This window comes from Varroa jacobsoni, unplaced genomic scaffold (genome assembly GCF_002532875.2).
Source record: "Varroa jacobsoni isolate VJ856 unplaced genomic scaffold, vjacob_1.0 scaffold_151, whole genome shotgun sequence".
NCBI classification, from domain to species: Eukaryota; Metazoa; Arthropoda; class Arachnida; order Mesostigmata; family Varroidae; genus Varroa; species Varroa jacobsoni.
The window spans coordinates 1,683-16,864 of record NW_019213053.1 but is presented as its reverse complement, the minus strand read 5'-3'; the positions used below and the strand labels follow the sequence as shown (position 1 = coordinate 16,864).

General features: G+C 39.4%; 1 protein-coding gene across 2 annotated transcripts; it reads left to right on the top strand.

The window, feature by feature from the left end:
• The first annotated feature begins 992 nt into the window (after nucleotides 1-992).
• On the top strand, nucleotides 993-13,338 carry LOC111269765 (uncharacterized). 2 transcript variants are annotated; one of them, XR_002685922.2, is made up of 6 exons: nucleotides 993-1,221; nucleotides 5,629-5,827; nucleotides 6,510-6,568; nucleotides 7,036-7,518; nucleotides 7,791-9,774; nucleotides 10,752-13,338. XR_002685922.2 is itself a non-coding variant. In XM_022849587.2 (5 exons), the coding sequence occupies exons 1-5, from the start codon at nucleotides 1,132-1,134 to the stop codon at nucleotides 8,232-8,234; spliced, it is 1,275 nt and encodes a 424-aa protein (XP_022705322.1). In that variant the 5' UTR covers nucleotides 993-1,131; the 3' UTR covers nucleotides 8,235-13,338. The 2 variants fall into 2 exon arrangements, 1 of the variants encoding a protein (XP_022705322.1); XM_022849587.2 differs by having other exon boundaries at nucleotides 7,791-13,338.
• Nucleotides 13,339-15,182: the final 1,844 nt, after the last annotated feature.

The following is a 15,182-nucleotide window of genomic DNA, read 5'->3' as shown; positions in this document are numbered from 1 at the left end:
TCTGCAACTATGGCCGATTTCCGACTGAAAAAAAAAAGAAACACAGAATGCATTTGTAATAGCTCCTAGATACACGAAATTTTATGGTTTCGGTTTACATAGAGTTTACAGCAGTACAAATTGTTTATGTGTATACGAGTAGAACTGCGCCAAATAGGTTCGACTGCTCGAAGATTTTTTTTCTTGTGCCATACCGCGAACCGAATCAGTCGCTTCACCACGTAAAAGCATCAGGTGACATACATCACTTTCTCATCCTCGTCGCACTCCCTCCCTTTCTCCTGTTTGTATAAATACTTAACTGTGAGTTATATCTTATTCATATAGTATTCTATAATAGCCTTCTGGTTTCTCAGATACCTCAACGGGTCTGAAGAATCATTTCAACGATGGAACGTTGTGTAGTCAAAGCCTACAGCAATGTTGACGTACAAGGAAGCTCTGATAAACAATTTGATTTGCTAATTTCCACTTGTATTTTTTCCACTATACCGTACGTGCCGTAAAAGACGTCGCCGTACATATTCTTCGCAAACGATGTCCCCAACATATGATGACTGCGTTTCCACGCATGCTCACAGTATTTTCAGCGATTGGATACAGCCGCAACTGACCATTGCTAGTCCAGCGGTGCAGGATATTCGTATATGTTTCGTTATATCTGGTCATAAAGTCGTGTTAGCCCAGCCCACTTCATCCCTGTGTCCGCTCATTCTGCGGAGCCATCTTAGATTTCACATACGTGGCCACTTCCCCTTTCTACTAGCACCTTCATGACCTATTACAGCTAATTGACTTCCGGCGTTTGACAGGCCTTCGGCGGCATGTTTCAGGTCCTGTATCTTTTGCATGCTTTGGGCCACTTGTGTCCTGCTTGTTTTGCGTGCATGTCAAGATCTCCTTTTCCGCAAGTGAGGAGAACGGACCAAACTCCGTTAGCCTCCCTTTACGACTTCCCGTCATATATTTTCTGGTCTTGTTTACAGCTCCTGACCCGTACCGTTCACGAAGCTAAATAGCAGTTATCTCTGTCACGTTCTGTGTCACTAGAAAAAACGTGCGCAAAGTGCTTCCGGGTGCGTGGGGATCTCGGCCTCGTTTGTGAGGCCACAGGACGATCTTTAGGCGGCCATGGGCAGCTTCATTCTGCGTCAGCTGCTCGAACGTTTCACTTCTTCAACAGAAGCCAAATACAATCCGGCCACACTTCGCAGCGAACAGGTATTTACTACCAGTGCGTCCTGACGTCCGTAGACGAAATGTAGGAAAGCATTTGCGTTAGGTCGGGAACGGAGGCAGCCAAATTTTATATCTCGATCGCTTTTCACAACGGAGCCTTTCCTCTGGACATGATTGGGGAGGGGGAGTAGGCCTCAATGTAGATGCTGGTAATTGTAACTAATCGGATCGTGGCATAGGTTGTTTGGCATTAAATAATGAACACTGTTTTCTAGAACTCAGGATTATTTGTACGCTTTGTTCGTCTACCAAAATTCCTATCTAGATAAATTATGCAGGTCAAATGTTTCGCCTATGTCCGCTGTAAATAAATCTAACAGTCGATCGATATAATTGAAAACGCATCACAAGGTAAACCATTGTGTTAATTAAAGATCTCGTAAAACATACTAAATGTTGAAGAATAGGAGCGGTGAGCAGCTAATCGTGTCATAACTTTATTTAGGTATTATATTAATTACGGTAGAGGATAACGGTTTGAACAGTGTCAGAGAATACCACCGTGCTTTGTATTCGAGCGTAGTTGGCTTATTTGTAGACATTGCTAAATATCTTATCCTTTCAGAAATCATATAATATTTAAATTACCCTATGGGGAAAAAGCATGATTCTTATTAACATTATTATTACTATTGTAGGAAGTTGGAGTTGGCCTTAGCTTCTTTTTGCCCCTGTCGGTAGAGCTTTGCTCCCTTATTATTTTCAGTCGGCTTAGGTATATAGGTACATAATTCCTTAACGTCTACACTGTGGCCGTACCGCGCGGTGATGGCGGCCTAACATTTCCTTGAAATTATGTTAAGTCCCCGCCCCTCTGTCGATCGATAGATAGGGCGCTAGACTTAAACAGTTACTTTGAGATATTATCACCTTCTATTAGTTTTCTACAAACGTTGACAATATGCTTGGATCGTCCGTTGTGACTTTGTAGAGTTGCATTTTCTGTTGTTCCTTTTTATAACATGATGCGCAATATCAAATTATGTTTAAATATGAACGATAAATCTCTCAAATGTCGCGAAATTTGTTCAAGGTAAAAAAAATTCAAATTTTACATGTTAGAATACGCATCTTGTGAGTCAGGCCTGTAAACGGTCTATGTTGTCGGTGCGCTTCTTAAAATTTACGCGTCAATACCGCAGTTTCGGTAAAATTAGAAGCTTGTAATGAAGTTATATGTAAAAGCAGAAAATTCGATAATAAACATCCTAATCGACTAAAGATCGACAGTAGTAGCTCTTCATCGATTTTGTAAGTGTGGGGTCATTAAGGGCAGAGATCGACTACTACGGCAGCTTCTATAAACAAATATCGCCATATAATTTTTTCGTGTTTAGATAGGTTATTCGCAGAGTCCACCCTATTTACATCACATATTTATAATATAAGATTTGTCAAATGGGTACTACAATAGAACACAAAAATAATACCACAAACGTTTGTTTATACTTTAATGTTATTTTCTCTGACTGTACTGTTTTTTTTTTTGCAAGACCTTTGTATGTGAATGAAAAATTTTTGTAAACCAAAGCAATATATTGTCGAAGATGTGGTCTTCAGGCCGAAATAAAGCTTTTATAATAAAATTTTTAGCCGGTTTGGTAGACGAATTTCCCTAACGATAAAAATCCCAAGAGATAATGGCTTTCTTTACCATTAAAAATAATACGGATTTTTCCCTACTCCGATTACAAGGCAATATAGCTAGAGTTAGAGGGAAGGCAGATTAGACTCTAATCAGATCCCAAATTACGGTTAAATTGGATCTTTTTGCGAAGTAATGTTCACTCTCAGTAGATCGTATTGTATACCTATTTTTATGTACGTTATTTTAGTTTTATAGAACTGTACGCCTTATAAACCCTATTGTGGACGTTATTGACTAGAGCCGAACAGCAGTATTAACGGAAACCAGTGCTAACATTGCAGATTAGTATTAGTTTTTTTTTTACAGATCTTGAATAAATCTGCAATACGTGAACCCCGCCGTTATTTTATAAAAATATTCCTATATTATGGTACTCGATCAGCTTCTTACTAACACAAACAGTGTGTGCACCGCGCACACGTAAGCTAGATAAGCCATTCTAACAAGATATCTGCAAGGATCGGTGTTGCCCAGAAACGCTTCTATCCCGACACACAAGTAAACACGACGCTTTACATTACACTGACTTCAGCCATAATCCCGAGTTAAGAATGAGCCGGGAATGAAATCGATTCAATGTACTTAAGGTTGTACTTAACTTGACAAATGGAGAAAAACCCATTTGTAAAGTCGTGGTCACTAGATCTCTCTAGCGACTATCTAATTCTATGCTTCAACTGATTTTAGGACCGAATATTAAGTGCATATTGATGAAAAGGTTATTTCTGATGACTCTGACTTGATCATCTTTTGGCGCTCGGAAACGGGGCAACGTATATCCGTACGAGCAAGAGTACACTCTAAGATTCGCTATTGTATATAGGAGTTTTCCATCATCTTAAAACAACTCTATCCTGTTTGGTTAAAAAAAGGAGATATTTATTTAGAGTTTCATATCCTACACCGCAACGAGCACAGTGACATGTGACATAAAGTACACACCTGGACATAAAGGAAATTTCTGGTGGGGTATCGAGTATAGCTCATTCAGTTCTGTTCTCAACGAATCTTCGTCATGCTTTATTATCTCGAGGTAAAAGACAACCATAGAGTGATTTGTTAAGCTAACCATTTATTAAGCGAGTGACGTTCAGCTGTAATGTGCAATTACGAGACGCTGCCTGTAACCATATTTCCCTTTAGCAATCATGAGATCAACAATCATACATTGAACCGAAACACATCTATATAAAATGGTTCGAAAAAAAAACAAAAAAAAAAAGACACTTGTATCCAAACATGTGAACGTCCTTCATTTTCTAATAACTCCTGCTTTGAAAATGTTCGTCTGTACTTAGACTATAGCAAATATGATGGCATCTTTGTTTCCCCAAAAGACCTAATTTTAGAATTGGGTTTAAAGCTCATTTTGCACCCAAAGGACATTCGCGTAGCCATGCCTTGATATATAATAGACCGTGGCGTGATCATACACTTATGCTTTTCTCAAAAATTTTCCTACAGATTTTATATAATTTCCCGTCTACAACGTAGATTGAAGATAGAAACCTGAATGATAAACACGGACACGTTAAAAAGTCCTCCTTAAGGTAAAGACATTAAGAAGCAATCTTTTAATTATCCAATAATAAAATATACTATTATAAGGCTTGAAGAGAGAAAAGTACTACGCATACGGGATGACGCAAGACGCGATAATCGTATATGACGTAGAAGACTTCCAATGCTACTCATTTAATAATATCGGCTCCAAAAAAAAGCCAATTTTAGCCAGTCTTCGAAGTTAGCTGCCGAAGAAGTTGTTTTACTGCTGTTTTACTGCTCAGTTCAATTGTGCAAGTAGGCCACGCAAACTTAAATTAAATAATAAAAAAAACATAGAAATTATATCTTTGAAGGAAGACGTTTGCAGTTTGCAGAAGTCTAATAGATAATAGTGGGATAAGTATTTGTTAAGTGTTACTAGTTGGTCCAGATATTCGTGCGCTAACTTAATCCACACATCAGCCTAACTTCATTTGTCCAATGTACGCCAAAGCCCAGTTATTGCTTCAGTTAGTTTTCCCAAATTAGACATATGCGTGGGGCGTTAGCTCAGACAACTCTGTTATTTTCCCTTTTAAAGCTACTCTGTCTAAGGGAGAGTTTAATGCAGCTGCCATAACTTAGCCTATAAAACCATCCTCGTGAGTGTTGTTTTTATGTGTCATTGCGACAGTTTCCACGTAAGTTATTGCATTGGTCAAGGAAATCGTTTACGTCGTTGCGTCTGTTTCGTTACATAATTCGATTCGTTATTTTCGTTTTACTCAGTCTATTTAATTGTGCTGATTTAGTGCTATTGGTTCTTGGAGTATTCGTTTGGGGAGTGGTTAGTCCCAACAGAAAAAAAGTTTCCGAAGACCGTATACGTAAGTTTCATTATTTTGCAGTTGTCCAGTTTCTGTCTAACAGTTATCTGTGGTCCTGTCCTCTTTTAACCATTACGTTAATAAAAACAATGAAGTATACGCAAATACCAAAAAATTCCCGATAGCATCTAGGTTCTGACATTTCAAGTACAACAAACGCCCTTATACAACTGATAACATACGAAAATATAGGAAAAACTGAAATTATCAATACTGACCTCGAAGCGTTTCTTCAAATCCATGACTTTACACCAAACACAGAAACAGTACAACCGTTACCATTATTGTTCAATGACTACCAAGGTTCTGGATTATTTACTTTTTATATAGTCCATTGATTGTCTGTTCTATTTGTCATGTTTGGTGTAGATCGGCGGAGCGTCAGCAGCCATTCTTCCGGCAGGCGATGATGAGATCGCTCGTGGGGCTCAAATCCGTGCCGCTAAGCAGAATTCGCCTCATAGTAGTCGACGACGGCTTCTGCAACGTCTTCTTCAAGTTAAAAATGTCCACAAGCTCTTTCATACTTCGAGACGACGGAGTAGGTTCCACAACTCCCGTCATTTGGGTACGTTGCTCATACCACAAGATGCTAAGTAGAGTCATCGATATCCATAATTGCATTACTCTTCTTGGTTATGTACGACAGGGGCACTTTGAAATGTTCTACCTTTTTATTTTAGCAAAAGTTAAGTTTTGCAGAAATTTCATTTGGTAATATCAAAAAAGTGTAAAGCGCACATTTTATTATTATTATTATTATTATTATTATTATTATTATTATTATTATATTTCAGCACAAAACGTTTATAATAAATAGATAGATATTTAATAATAGTTTGCTCATTAATTTTATCAGCCTCTATCATATATACGTTTGTCTCTCAGTGTTTGTGACACTGTAGATGCAGTTGCGGGGATCTCTGATATAGCGTCTGAGACAGCCAAATACGATTATTTTTATTATCTTGTTTGTAGTAAGAAATCCATATGATCACTCGTACGGCTTGTTTTTTGTGTGATTTTTCTATAACATTTTTAAATGCACCTGCAATAGATTCTTCCAAATTTCCATTGCCATCTCTCGTTAGTACGAAGTGATCGTAATGAGCTGCTGATGAACGCTGTCCCGTCAAAAACTATCGAGCCTGTCACGATGAAGTCTAGCTTTTGTTTTGTTTTCTAGGAATCTTAGTTTAATAGAAGTCCTGAAGAGATACACCTAAAATAATGTTAATCTTGATTTCCAGTCCCAGCTCCTATAGCGACTACGCCTCGAAGGGACGTTCAAACAGAGCATAACGATCAGGTAAGAATCAATGAATATGAAGCATCCGCTTAATGAGTTGCCTTGACTCGCGGTCAAACGAATACGGGTAAAAAACCCTAGCGGTGGTTTTTTCGAATATTTCCGGATAGCTACCTGAACTCTCTCTCTCTCTCTCTCTCTCTCTCAAAGGGGTGACCTATGATCGAATACGTTAAGGAAATTTAGGAAGGACAACTGCAAACTAAATAATGCATTTATAGCCTTAGGTTTTAGTTGTGGTGTCCTCTATTGATTCCGTACAATATTCACAAGTTTGATAGTTACTGGGTCGATGTCTTATAACTCGAATTATTTAAAGTATGGTAGTGGGTAAACAATATTATACTAAGCTTCAGCAAATAATTAATAATAATGTCATGCATACGACTTGCTTGTAAATTTTATCCCTAAGGAAGTATGAGCTTTCATAATTTAAATTTCGAATATCTGCTGATTACGCTTTTTAGGCAAAAGGCGAATCTGACACGGAGCCCACACTCGATGAAGAATACGACGAACAAAACAAGGGAAAAGGCATTGAACAGGAGCGCGAAGGTCTCTCTCAAAAAGATTTTCAGCTACGACAAACAACAAAACCGGAACAGCGACCGGCCACACCAAAGCACGACACGGCTCGTACGATTTCCGCAAATCAACCTAAACGCCACCCAGATATCGGCGACGAAATAGCATCCCACGACGAAACTGAAGATGCCCAATCAGATCCAGACGGAATTTCTATCGGGGCTCAGCAGACTGACGAAGGAACAATAAGCGGAAGCGGCGGGCTTCTTTCGCTGGCAGCCCGCAGCAAAGTGCAGCCGACGTCTACTGCCAAGACGCGGCGCGCCTTCCAGGAGACGATCAAACGGAATGAAGAAGTTCGAACGAAAAGGCTCATGAAGGAGCTCCGGGACATACAGAAGATCGTTGGTTCTCAGAAGTATCCGGTAAGCGACAATGTCCCCTTGAGAGCATTAATCTATAGGTGCGATAGCTTAACCGGTCGGTGTTTTTTCAGTATCGTTTTTTTCTTGTAGGACGTGCATCGTCCTACAATATTATATGGTTTTCGTTTGGACGACGCGTTGAATATGCAAACAGACGTATGATGGCCGCATGAGGTGACGGTCGTCGTTGTCCGTAATGGGAGTTGAGATGATCTTTCTACCCCTCAATCTAATATTTTTCGATTGCTCGTTTCCACTTTCCTTCTGCTTAGGCCTTTACAGTCGAGCTAATGGACAGCAATCTTTTCGAGTGGTATGTTCGGTTACATCAAGTGGACCCTGAAAGCGCCTTGGCGCGCGATATGCTCGAACTGGGTGTTCCGTGCGTCGAAATGTGCTTCGAATTTCCCGACAACTTCCCCTTTCTACCACCTTTCGTCCGAGTGCTATCACCGCACATAGAGAAGGGCTTCGTTATGGAGGGTGGCGCCATCTGTCTCGAACTGTTGACGCCGGCAGGATGGGCATCAGCATACACTGTTGAGGCTATTATTGTTCAGGTCACGGCGGCGTTGTCCAAAGGCCAGGCCCGCATCAACGTTCAACCGAAAGCGTCAAAACAGTTCTCTCGAAAACTGGCTGAAATGTCGTTTAAATCGCTCGTAAAAACCCACAACAAATACGGCTGGGTTACGCCGCCGAAGTCTGATGGTTGAGTTGAAGATATCAGGAAGCACACCGCAGTTTATGATCGCACCGTGGCACATTCATGAGATGAATATGTAGCATGAAGCGATACTTGACCATGGGCTGAAACGACGCTAGGACGACGTACGAGAAAATCTATTTGTGTGATCTTTGAGAGCGTTGAGCAAAAGCTATGTAAGCCTCGAAACAACGAGGTCGTTTTATATTAATGTCAGACAGTGCTATAAATGATCTCATGATAATGAAGATAACTTCATGTCGTGAACATAGCAACCTATTGATAAGTAAACAGAAACAAGCGAGCTCCGTATTGTTGATATATAAATACACGATCATTATTATTACTAGATGTTATTAAAAAAGTGACGTGTTCATCACAGCAGTGAAAGGACTGGTCCGAGTCTGTTTTGTTTGCTATCGAAGATTGACACATCTGTAAGATATGAGATACGCTCCGGTTCTTCATCGACCACGCCATTATTGTACAAAGCACATACAGCGATATTATATGTCATCTAGACATCTAAGAATATATAACATTATATGTACACTGAATTCAATTTTGGAATAGAAACGGTTGCGTTTGATAATGTGGGCCACGTTTAGGCCAAAAAGGAAATGTGGGGCAAATGGGCAGATATCTACCTGAGTGATCAGTGCTTTGCTGACACACGTTACGATTCATATTATGAGGTTTTCTTCCGTTTGCCGGGAGATAACCGGCAAATGATGGGCTACAACATGCCCGTCCGCTCTAATTTCGTTGCCAAAAAGGCGACGCCGTCTCCAGTTTAGTTATGGAATTTGTGTTTCAGATACGTTCTTACACTACCCACGCAATGGCATTTGTGCACTCGGCTAATAACAAAATACTAAATACAACAACAGTGATAATAACAAATGCAGACAGAATCAAAAAGCCGTCCTTAAAGTCCATCCAGAGCTTGTGCACACTGTTATTTATATATGCATTATATATAGTTTTTGGATAATTAATTATAATGATAACTATTACGTATCGTTATAGATTTGATGTTTATTACCATGACACTATCGTTCCGATGAATATGACACTGAGAGTTGTCCTGTCACCGACCTTCATATCTGTACGCATCTATAACACACGTGTATAAACATATATAGAACGTTAAGCATCGAACGAATGTTAGAAATCCTTGGACAGATATGTTGTTCCTATTGTGGGTCCTTTTATAACAATGAAGGTGGTCTTTTCGTTATGTTCTGTTTTGCTGTTAAGTTCGAAAAGAGTCGCCATCACTAAGCCACGTCTATTACGAAGCGGCAGCTGGGGGCTTATGAAGCTTCGGGGCGCAGCATATCAATTCCCTGTGTTAGGAAATGATACTATAGCGCAGGAACCGGCCAGCGGACTCGAAGTCGAAGATCACCCACAAGTTACTAGCATCACTTCGTTTACTACGCATGACGCCCGTTTCAGTGAAGATGAACATGGTGATCAATCACGACCTGTGTGAGCCCTAATACCGATATCGCTCTTGTGAGATGATCGAGAGGCCGCCTCATACGGTGATATTTATTTTAGTTTCATAGCGCTAACACACACACACACGTATATATACACGTTATATTGCTTAGAATTAACTATTTTATATAGAATGCATGTAGATTAATATAGGCGCCATTTGTTTTGCAAGTAACGATATGTTTTTACCAGTGGCGACCTAAGTAAGTTCAATGTCATCTTGAATGCCGCTATTATATGGCCGTGACCACTTCTAAGTTGGAGATCGAGCGCTGATCGATCTTCTAGCTAGCAATAGTCAACTATATAAGCCAATGGGCTCATATATTTAGCTACTGGTATTATGTAAAACTACGCAAGAATCATCGTGCTAGAACCAACAGTCAATTGAGCGGTGCTGTTACGCATACAGAACAAGCCGAATACGTTGATCCTATGTAGTGTTACATCGTGTCAGATCTGATGTCAAAGCAAAAAACTAGATCTATTCTAGTACGGATCGGATAAAAAAAAGTAAGGACAAGTCGTTGTGTTTGTTACCTCACGACATTCAATGTACTCATAGATTCACGGACACGTTGGTGATTTGCCTTCATAAAACACTTGTTCTTAGTGCCACTTAGTTTTGTTATTCTATTCAGACTTTCGTCATTATTGTTATTGTTATCATCTTCTTATCAATGTTAATATCATCACGATGCTGCCAAATAGACTGTATCTTCACAGCACAAATGAATACCGCCTGAGTCGCTACGTGCTCAACAGTTCTCACGATGCTGCGTTTTACAGCGGTCCGTTCTGCTGTGCATTTGCTAATAAGACAAGTTTTTGGGTGGGCCTTTTCGCAGAATAGGGGGTGCGGCCTACGTAATACGACGGCACGTTATTTCCCACCGCATGTTAGTTGTCTATTGATAAGCGGCAAATGCGTTTCAAAGTGGGTCGTTAGTCGAATTCGTACCATTCTTGTTTCCGCTTTGTGCAGGTCACAATGTAATTAACTTTTAATTTTTCCTTGCAGTTTATTCTTAACGTATCCTGATCTCGATAGGTCCTTTTCCTTGACGCATTAAGCACACGATTACCGTTACGGGCAGCCAAAGGATCCACTTGTATGGGTTCTATCGAAAATGGAGGAACGTTGAATGAGCCGTTAATGAAAGCCTGTCTCCTGACAAAATCACTAGACATAGCCAAGATCGGTGCCAGGAAAAGAGTTTCTAATGTGTTGAAGGTCCACTGACGAGGGGTCGGATGCAAATGTGCAGAAGGGCAATAACTCGCGGTGAATAAACTAGGTTATAAATTAAGTGGGCACAATTGCATTCTGGCCGCAACTTTTTTTTTGAAGATGTACTAAAATGTAATAAAATGAAGCAAAATACAAGAAGACGACAGTACTGCTAGTTATACATATGATCTTGAATATATGGTATAAATAAAAGGAGATACTAACATGAATTGTGCTGAGATAGCGTGTAGTAAACGCCGTGACCAATGATAGAACATCGACGGTTATTTTAGCCTATTTAGTGATACGACTGATAGTTATAATATACCAAAACTATAATTAAATCAACATAGGAAATAATTAGATACGAATAAGTTGCTGTTGCTTCGAATAACGTCTAAAAGCACCGAAAAGTATACGGAAGGAGCTGCCAAGTTGATTTCGGCTAAGGTCGTGATGTTGTCTACGGTCTATGTAAACTGTTGCCTGAATTAAAATAGATTACAGATTTCACTATTCCCGTACAGGGAAAAAGTAAAATGGTAATTCACAAAATAGAAAGGTAATAGGTAACGCCACCTCGTTTCTTGATCGACAGCTTTCAACGCACAGCTTCTTCTCAGATCAGATCTACAGTGGCGCACCTCTCGGAAGCAATAGCAGCAGCTCTGATATACGCGGTGTTCAGTAGCGGAAGGCAAATGTTTCTGAGGATGCATGAGTCTGTATCAATACGAAGTTAGCGATTACTGTCCAAGTCTGAAGTATATAAGGTACACTAATATAAGGTATATAAGGTAAGGATGAGGTTAAGGTAGAGAAAATGCAATCTGTTATAAACAAAGATCGGAACATAGATACGTAGATGAATCGATGATGTACGACAAGCGTGTAAAAACAGGACGGTAATGCGCTCAGCAAAAGATTGTGTTTTTATCGGGCAATGTACACCCAATCAAATAAACGAGTGCGAACCGCTAGTGCGTGTCGTCGAGTGATTTAGATTATTTTAAAGGCTCGATAACCGCAACAACAACCTCTGTATACCCTTGATGCAACTAGTCTATACCCACGGCCTTAATTTCAAATTAGGTTATATATTGACGACATTTGCGCCTACCTGGCGCCTTCGTGACGTCGACAATCTGTGTCGAACCCGCTCAATCGGCGAAGAAACAGAGAACTCAACGGCCGGAACACTTTATGCGATTCACATACATATAAAATGTTGTAAAGCGAAGAATGAACGGCCAAACGGAATAAATGATAGAACATTTTTAATTACTCAGCTAGTTGCAGTAATAACACTTGATTACACCCCGTTCACATAATATACCACGCCACCTAAATATATACAATTAACTGTGCCGAACATACAAACTAGACAAGAGCCACTTAAGCACTGAGCAAAGGTTTACGGCACGTAGAAAATCGGCAGTCACCTCCAAAATAAATCTAAGATTTTACAATTTGAAATGAGTCAAACACCTCAGCGATATAATAAGCCAGCGTACGCATACCGTAAAACATGATATGGCCTATAACACTCGTACGAATCAATTTCGTTTTAGATATTGAGTAGTACCTTATGTTGACTGTGACTTTGGGTTGTTTTTCCTCTTACTGAAACTGTCTTTGCCAGTCTGAATATTAGCTTTCCTCTCATTTAAACGAAGCCTTTTCCACCTGATCAGATAGTTTATTAATTACAAGCGTATGTACTGCATAAGAAGAAAGGGATTGTTACGTGATTCGTCGACAAGGGCCAATTCAGTGCTAAAGCCTCGAACGCCGTGTGCCTGGACAAAAACGAGGGCCTTGGCTTAAATAGTAATGTCGCGTTCTTTAACTTGTTGGACCTATACGCATCAACTAGGACCTTCGCAATTGATAGCCATATGACGTCTTTCAGAGTTTATATTTTCATTTCAATTTTAGACTCTACGCCCAAGCTGATTTTAATTTCAAGTCTAAATAAGGGGTTCGCGGCACTATACGAAGCGTATCTTGAGATGAGAGTAATTAGCAGAAGCAATGGCACGCTCTGCGCATCTGAATTCGGAGAAAATAATTGATATATTTTAATAGTGTTAACTAAGATAAAGGTTGTTTTTAGAAGATATGATGTCCTGCTTGTAACTGTATGCAGTTTTGAACAAGAACTTATCGCTGGGCTGTTGACTCAAATGGACACGGGGCAAAACGCAAGGACGACCCTCACCTGTATAGTGTTTATTCAGAAATAAAACCCAGATATATTACTAACGTTAGTGGTGTTAAATGTTAATATTGAAAATAACCAAAGCAGTAATTAAATAATAATCATAAACGTAATGATTCCGTTGTTACAATAAAGTTCACTTTGGACGGATCAATCTGACAACGTATTCTAACTTTACCAATTAAAAATGTATCTTTCGATTATACGATGAATTAGCATTTTTACATTTTGTGCTCAAATGCTCGTAAAAAAAGGAACAAAACCAAGTTATCTCATCGCCCTTACATTATACCACGTAGTACTTTTGTCATCATATATTACTTGAAACATAACAATAGCTTGAATTTCGTAATGATGCTATTGGGGCATCCCCCTCCCCCGCCCCCGCCCCGCCTGAATTTCGTAATGATGCTACTGGGGCGGCCCCCCGGCCTGACATAGCTAAATTGTCCCTTGCTTTTAAGACTAGCAGCAAATTGTAATTATCGGTCAAAATGCTTTGAAAAAACTCACAGTAGAAATGATTTTCATGAACAATATATAACTTGCCCCCAAATGGAAAAAAACTGTAGCATTTGCTTAACTAGTGAAACGTCAGAGTTTGATTGATACATCCGAGCGCTTTATTAGAGCCAGTATCCAATAAAATTTCGCGAAATTTTATTGGAAACTGGCTTTATTGGAAACCTTGCTGGAAAATCTAAAGAGTTTACATCGTTAAATTATCACCAAACCCTTAGTTAGCCAAGACGATAAGGTATTGCTAACACCGGTAAATGGCTTCTCTCGCTAGCTTAGCTTGATTTTTTTACGGGCCTACTTGCAGTAAGGTTTATGCCAGAATTCAATTTAGTGACCGATAGCATTTCACTGACTACAAGCAATCTACAGCTTCGCAGGTAACAGCAGATTCTAACTATAGGAAATGTCAACTTTTGAATAGTTCATCGTAGAATTAACTTAAACCACTCCGTTAGTATTGTTAGACAATAGGTTGAGTAACTTCTCTTGTAGACTATGCAGTACTAATGGATAGGTGTTAAGGTCGACATCGTCGTTTAAACGTGTTGAGCACAGTGCCGCTATCCCTGACCTCCTGATACACTTGTTTGTAGATAATATAATTGCATTCGTAAACTCGAAAGTATATTATCGGAAAAGTTTCGCGTTGAGATATATTTATCTTAAAAGTCGGACATATGAAAGAATCTTCCATGTTGATTCCAGAGGGCATTCAACTGATCTCCGATCTTGATACATTTGGGACTTGACGGGAACAGGACAAAGCTCGTTTTTCTGATTAATACAAAAACATCAAGTGCCTTAAGCATACTCTGATTTTGGGAAATAGATTGGACGTTTAATTCTTAAGACAGTTCTGTAACCCTATTTTGCTTAATCTAGCATATTGAAATTTTGGTCGAAAGAAAATATGGTCGTGTTTGCTAGTACACCCCAACGGGTTCGGCAAGACGTTTACACCTGATTCTTTAATGGCCATTAGACGTTCATTCTAGGGTAAGCTGCTTGTGAGATTGTGCCGAATGGTCGAATACATTTCCTTGGGACTATTTTTTTCTCCCATTGATGTAGGAAATTGTTCTTTTTTGACGATTTGTTCGACAAGCATCAGGAATTTTTAAGGCTTTCTGTATAAAACCCTACAAGGCAACTACAAACAGGCGTTTTTGTGCGACCTTTATAATCTAAGCGATCTGGGTATAAAATGTTGATTTTTGTAAAGCTTACTAAAATAGATAAAATACATCGGTACGGGAGCCAGGGATTGGATTAATTGAAATAGGCAAACTATAGTGTTTCATCGTATTCAGATCAATATTACAAGAACATTTCGACAGTAGACCAAGTTTACTTTGTTAGAATAGTGTTGATAATTTGGCTTTGTACTTACGAACGGCCTTATACGAGTCTAAACCCCTGTTATTTCCTTTTAAGTAAACATGCCACAATGTGCTCCAATTTTCAAAACTTTTCTGGAC

Excerpts from the sequence above, each read along its gene's own strand:
- LOC111269765 (XM_022849587.2), top strand. The coding sequence starts at position 1,132 with ATGGGCAGCTTCATTCTGCGTCAGCTGCTCGAACGTTTCACTTCTTCA. Across the intron at positions 1,222-5,628 it reads CCACACTTCGCAGCGAACAG|ATCGGCGGAGCGTCAGCAGC; the intron begins GTATTTACTACC and ends TGTTTGGTGTAG. Across the intron at positions 5,828-6,509 it reads CCACAACTCCCGTCATTTGG|TCCCAGCTCCTATAGCGACT; the intron begins GTACGTTGCTCA and ends CTTGATTTCCAG.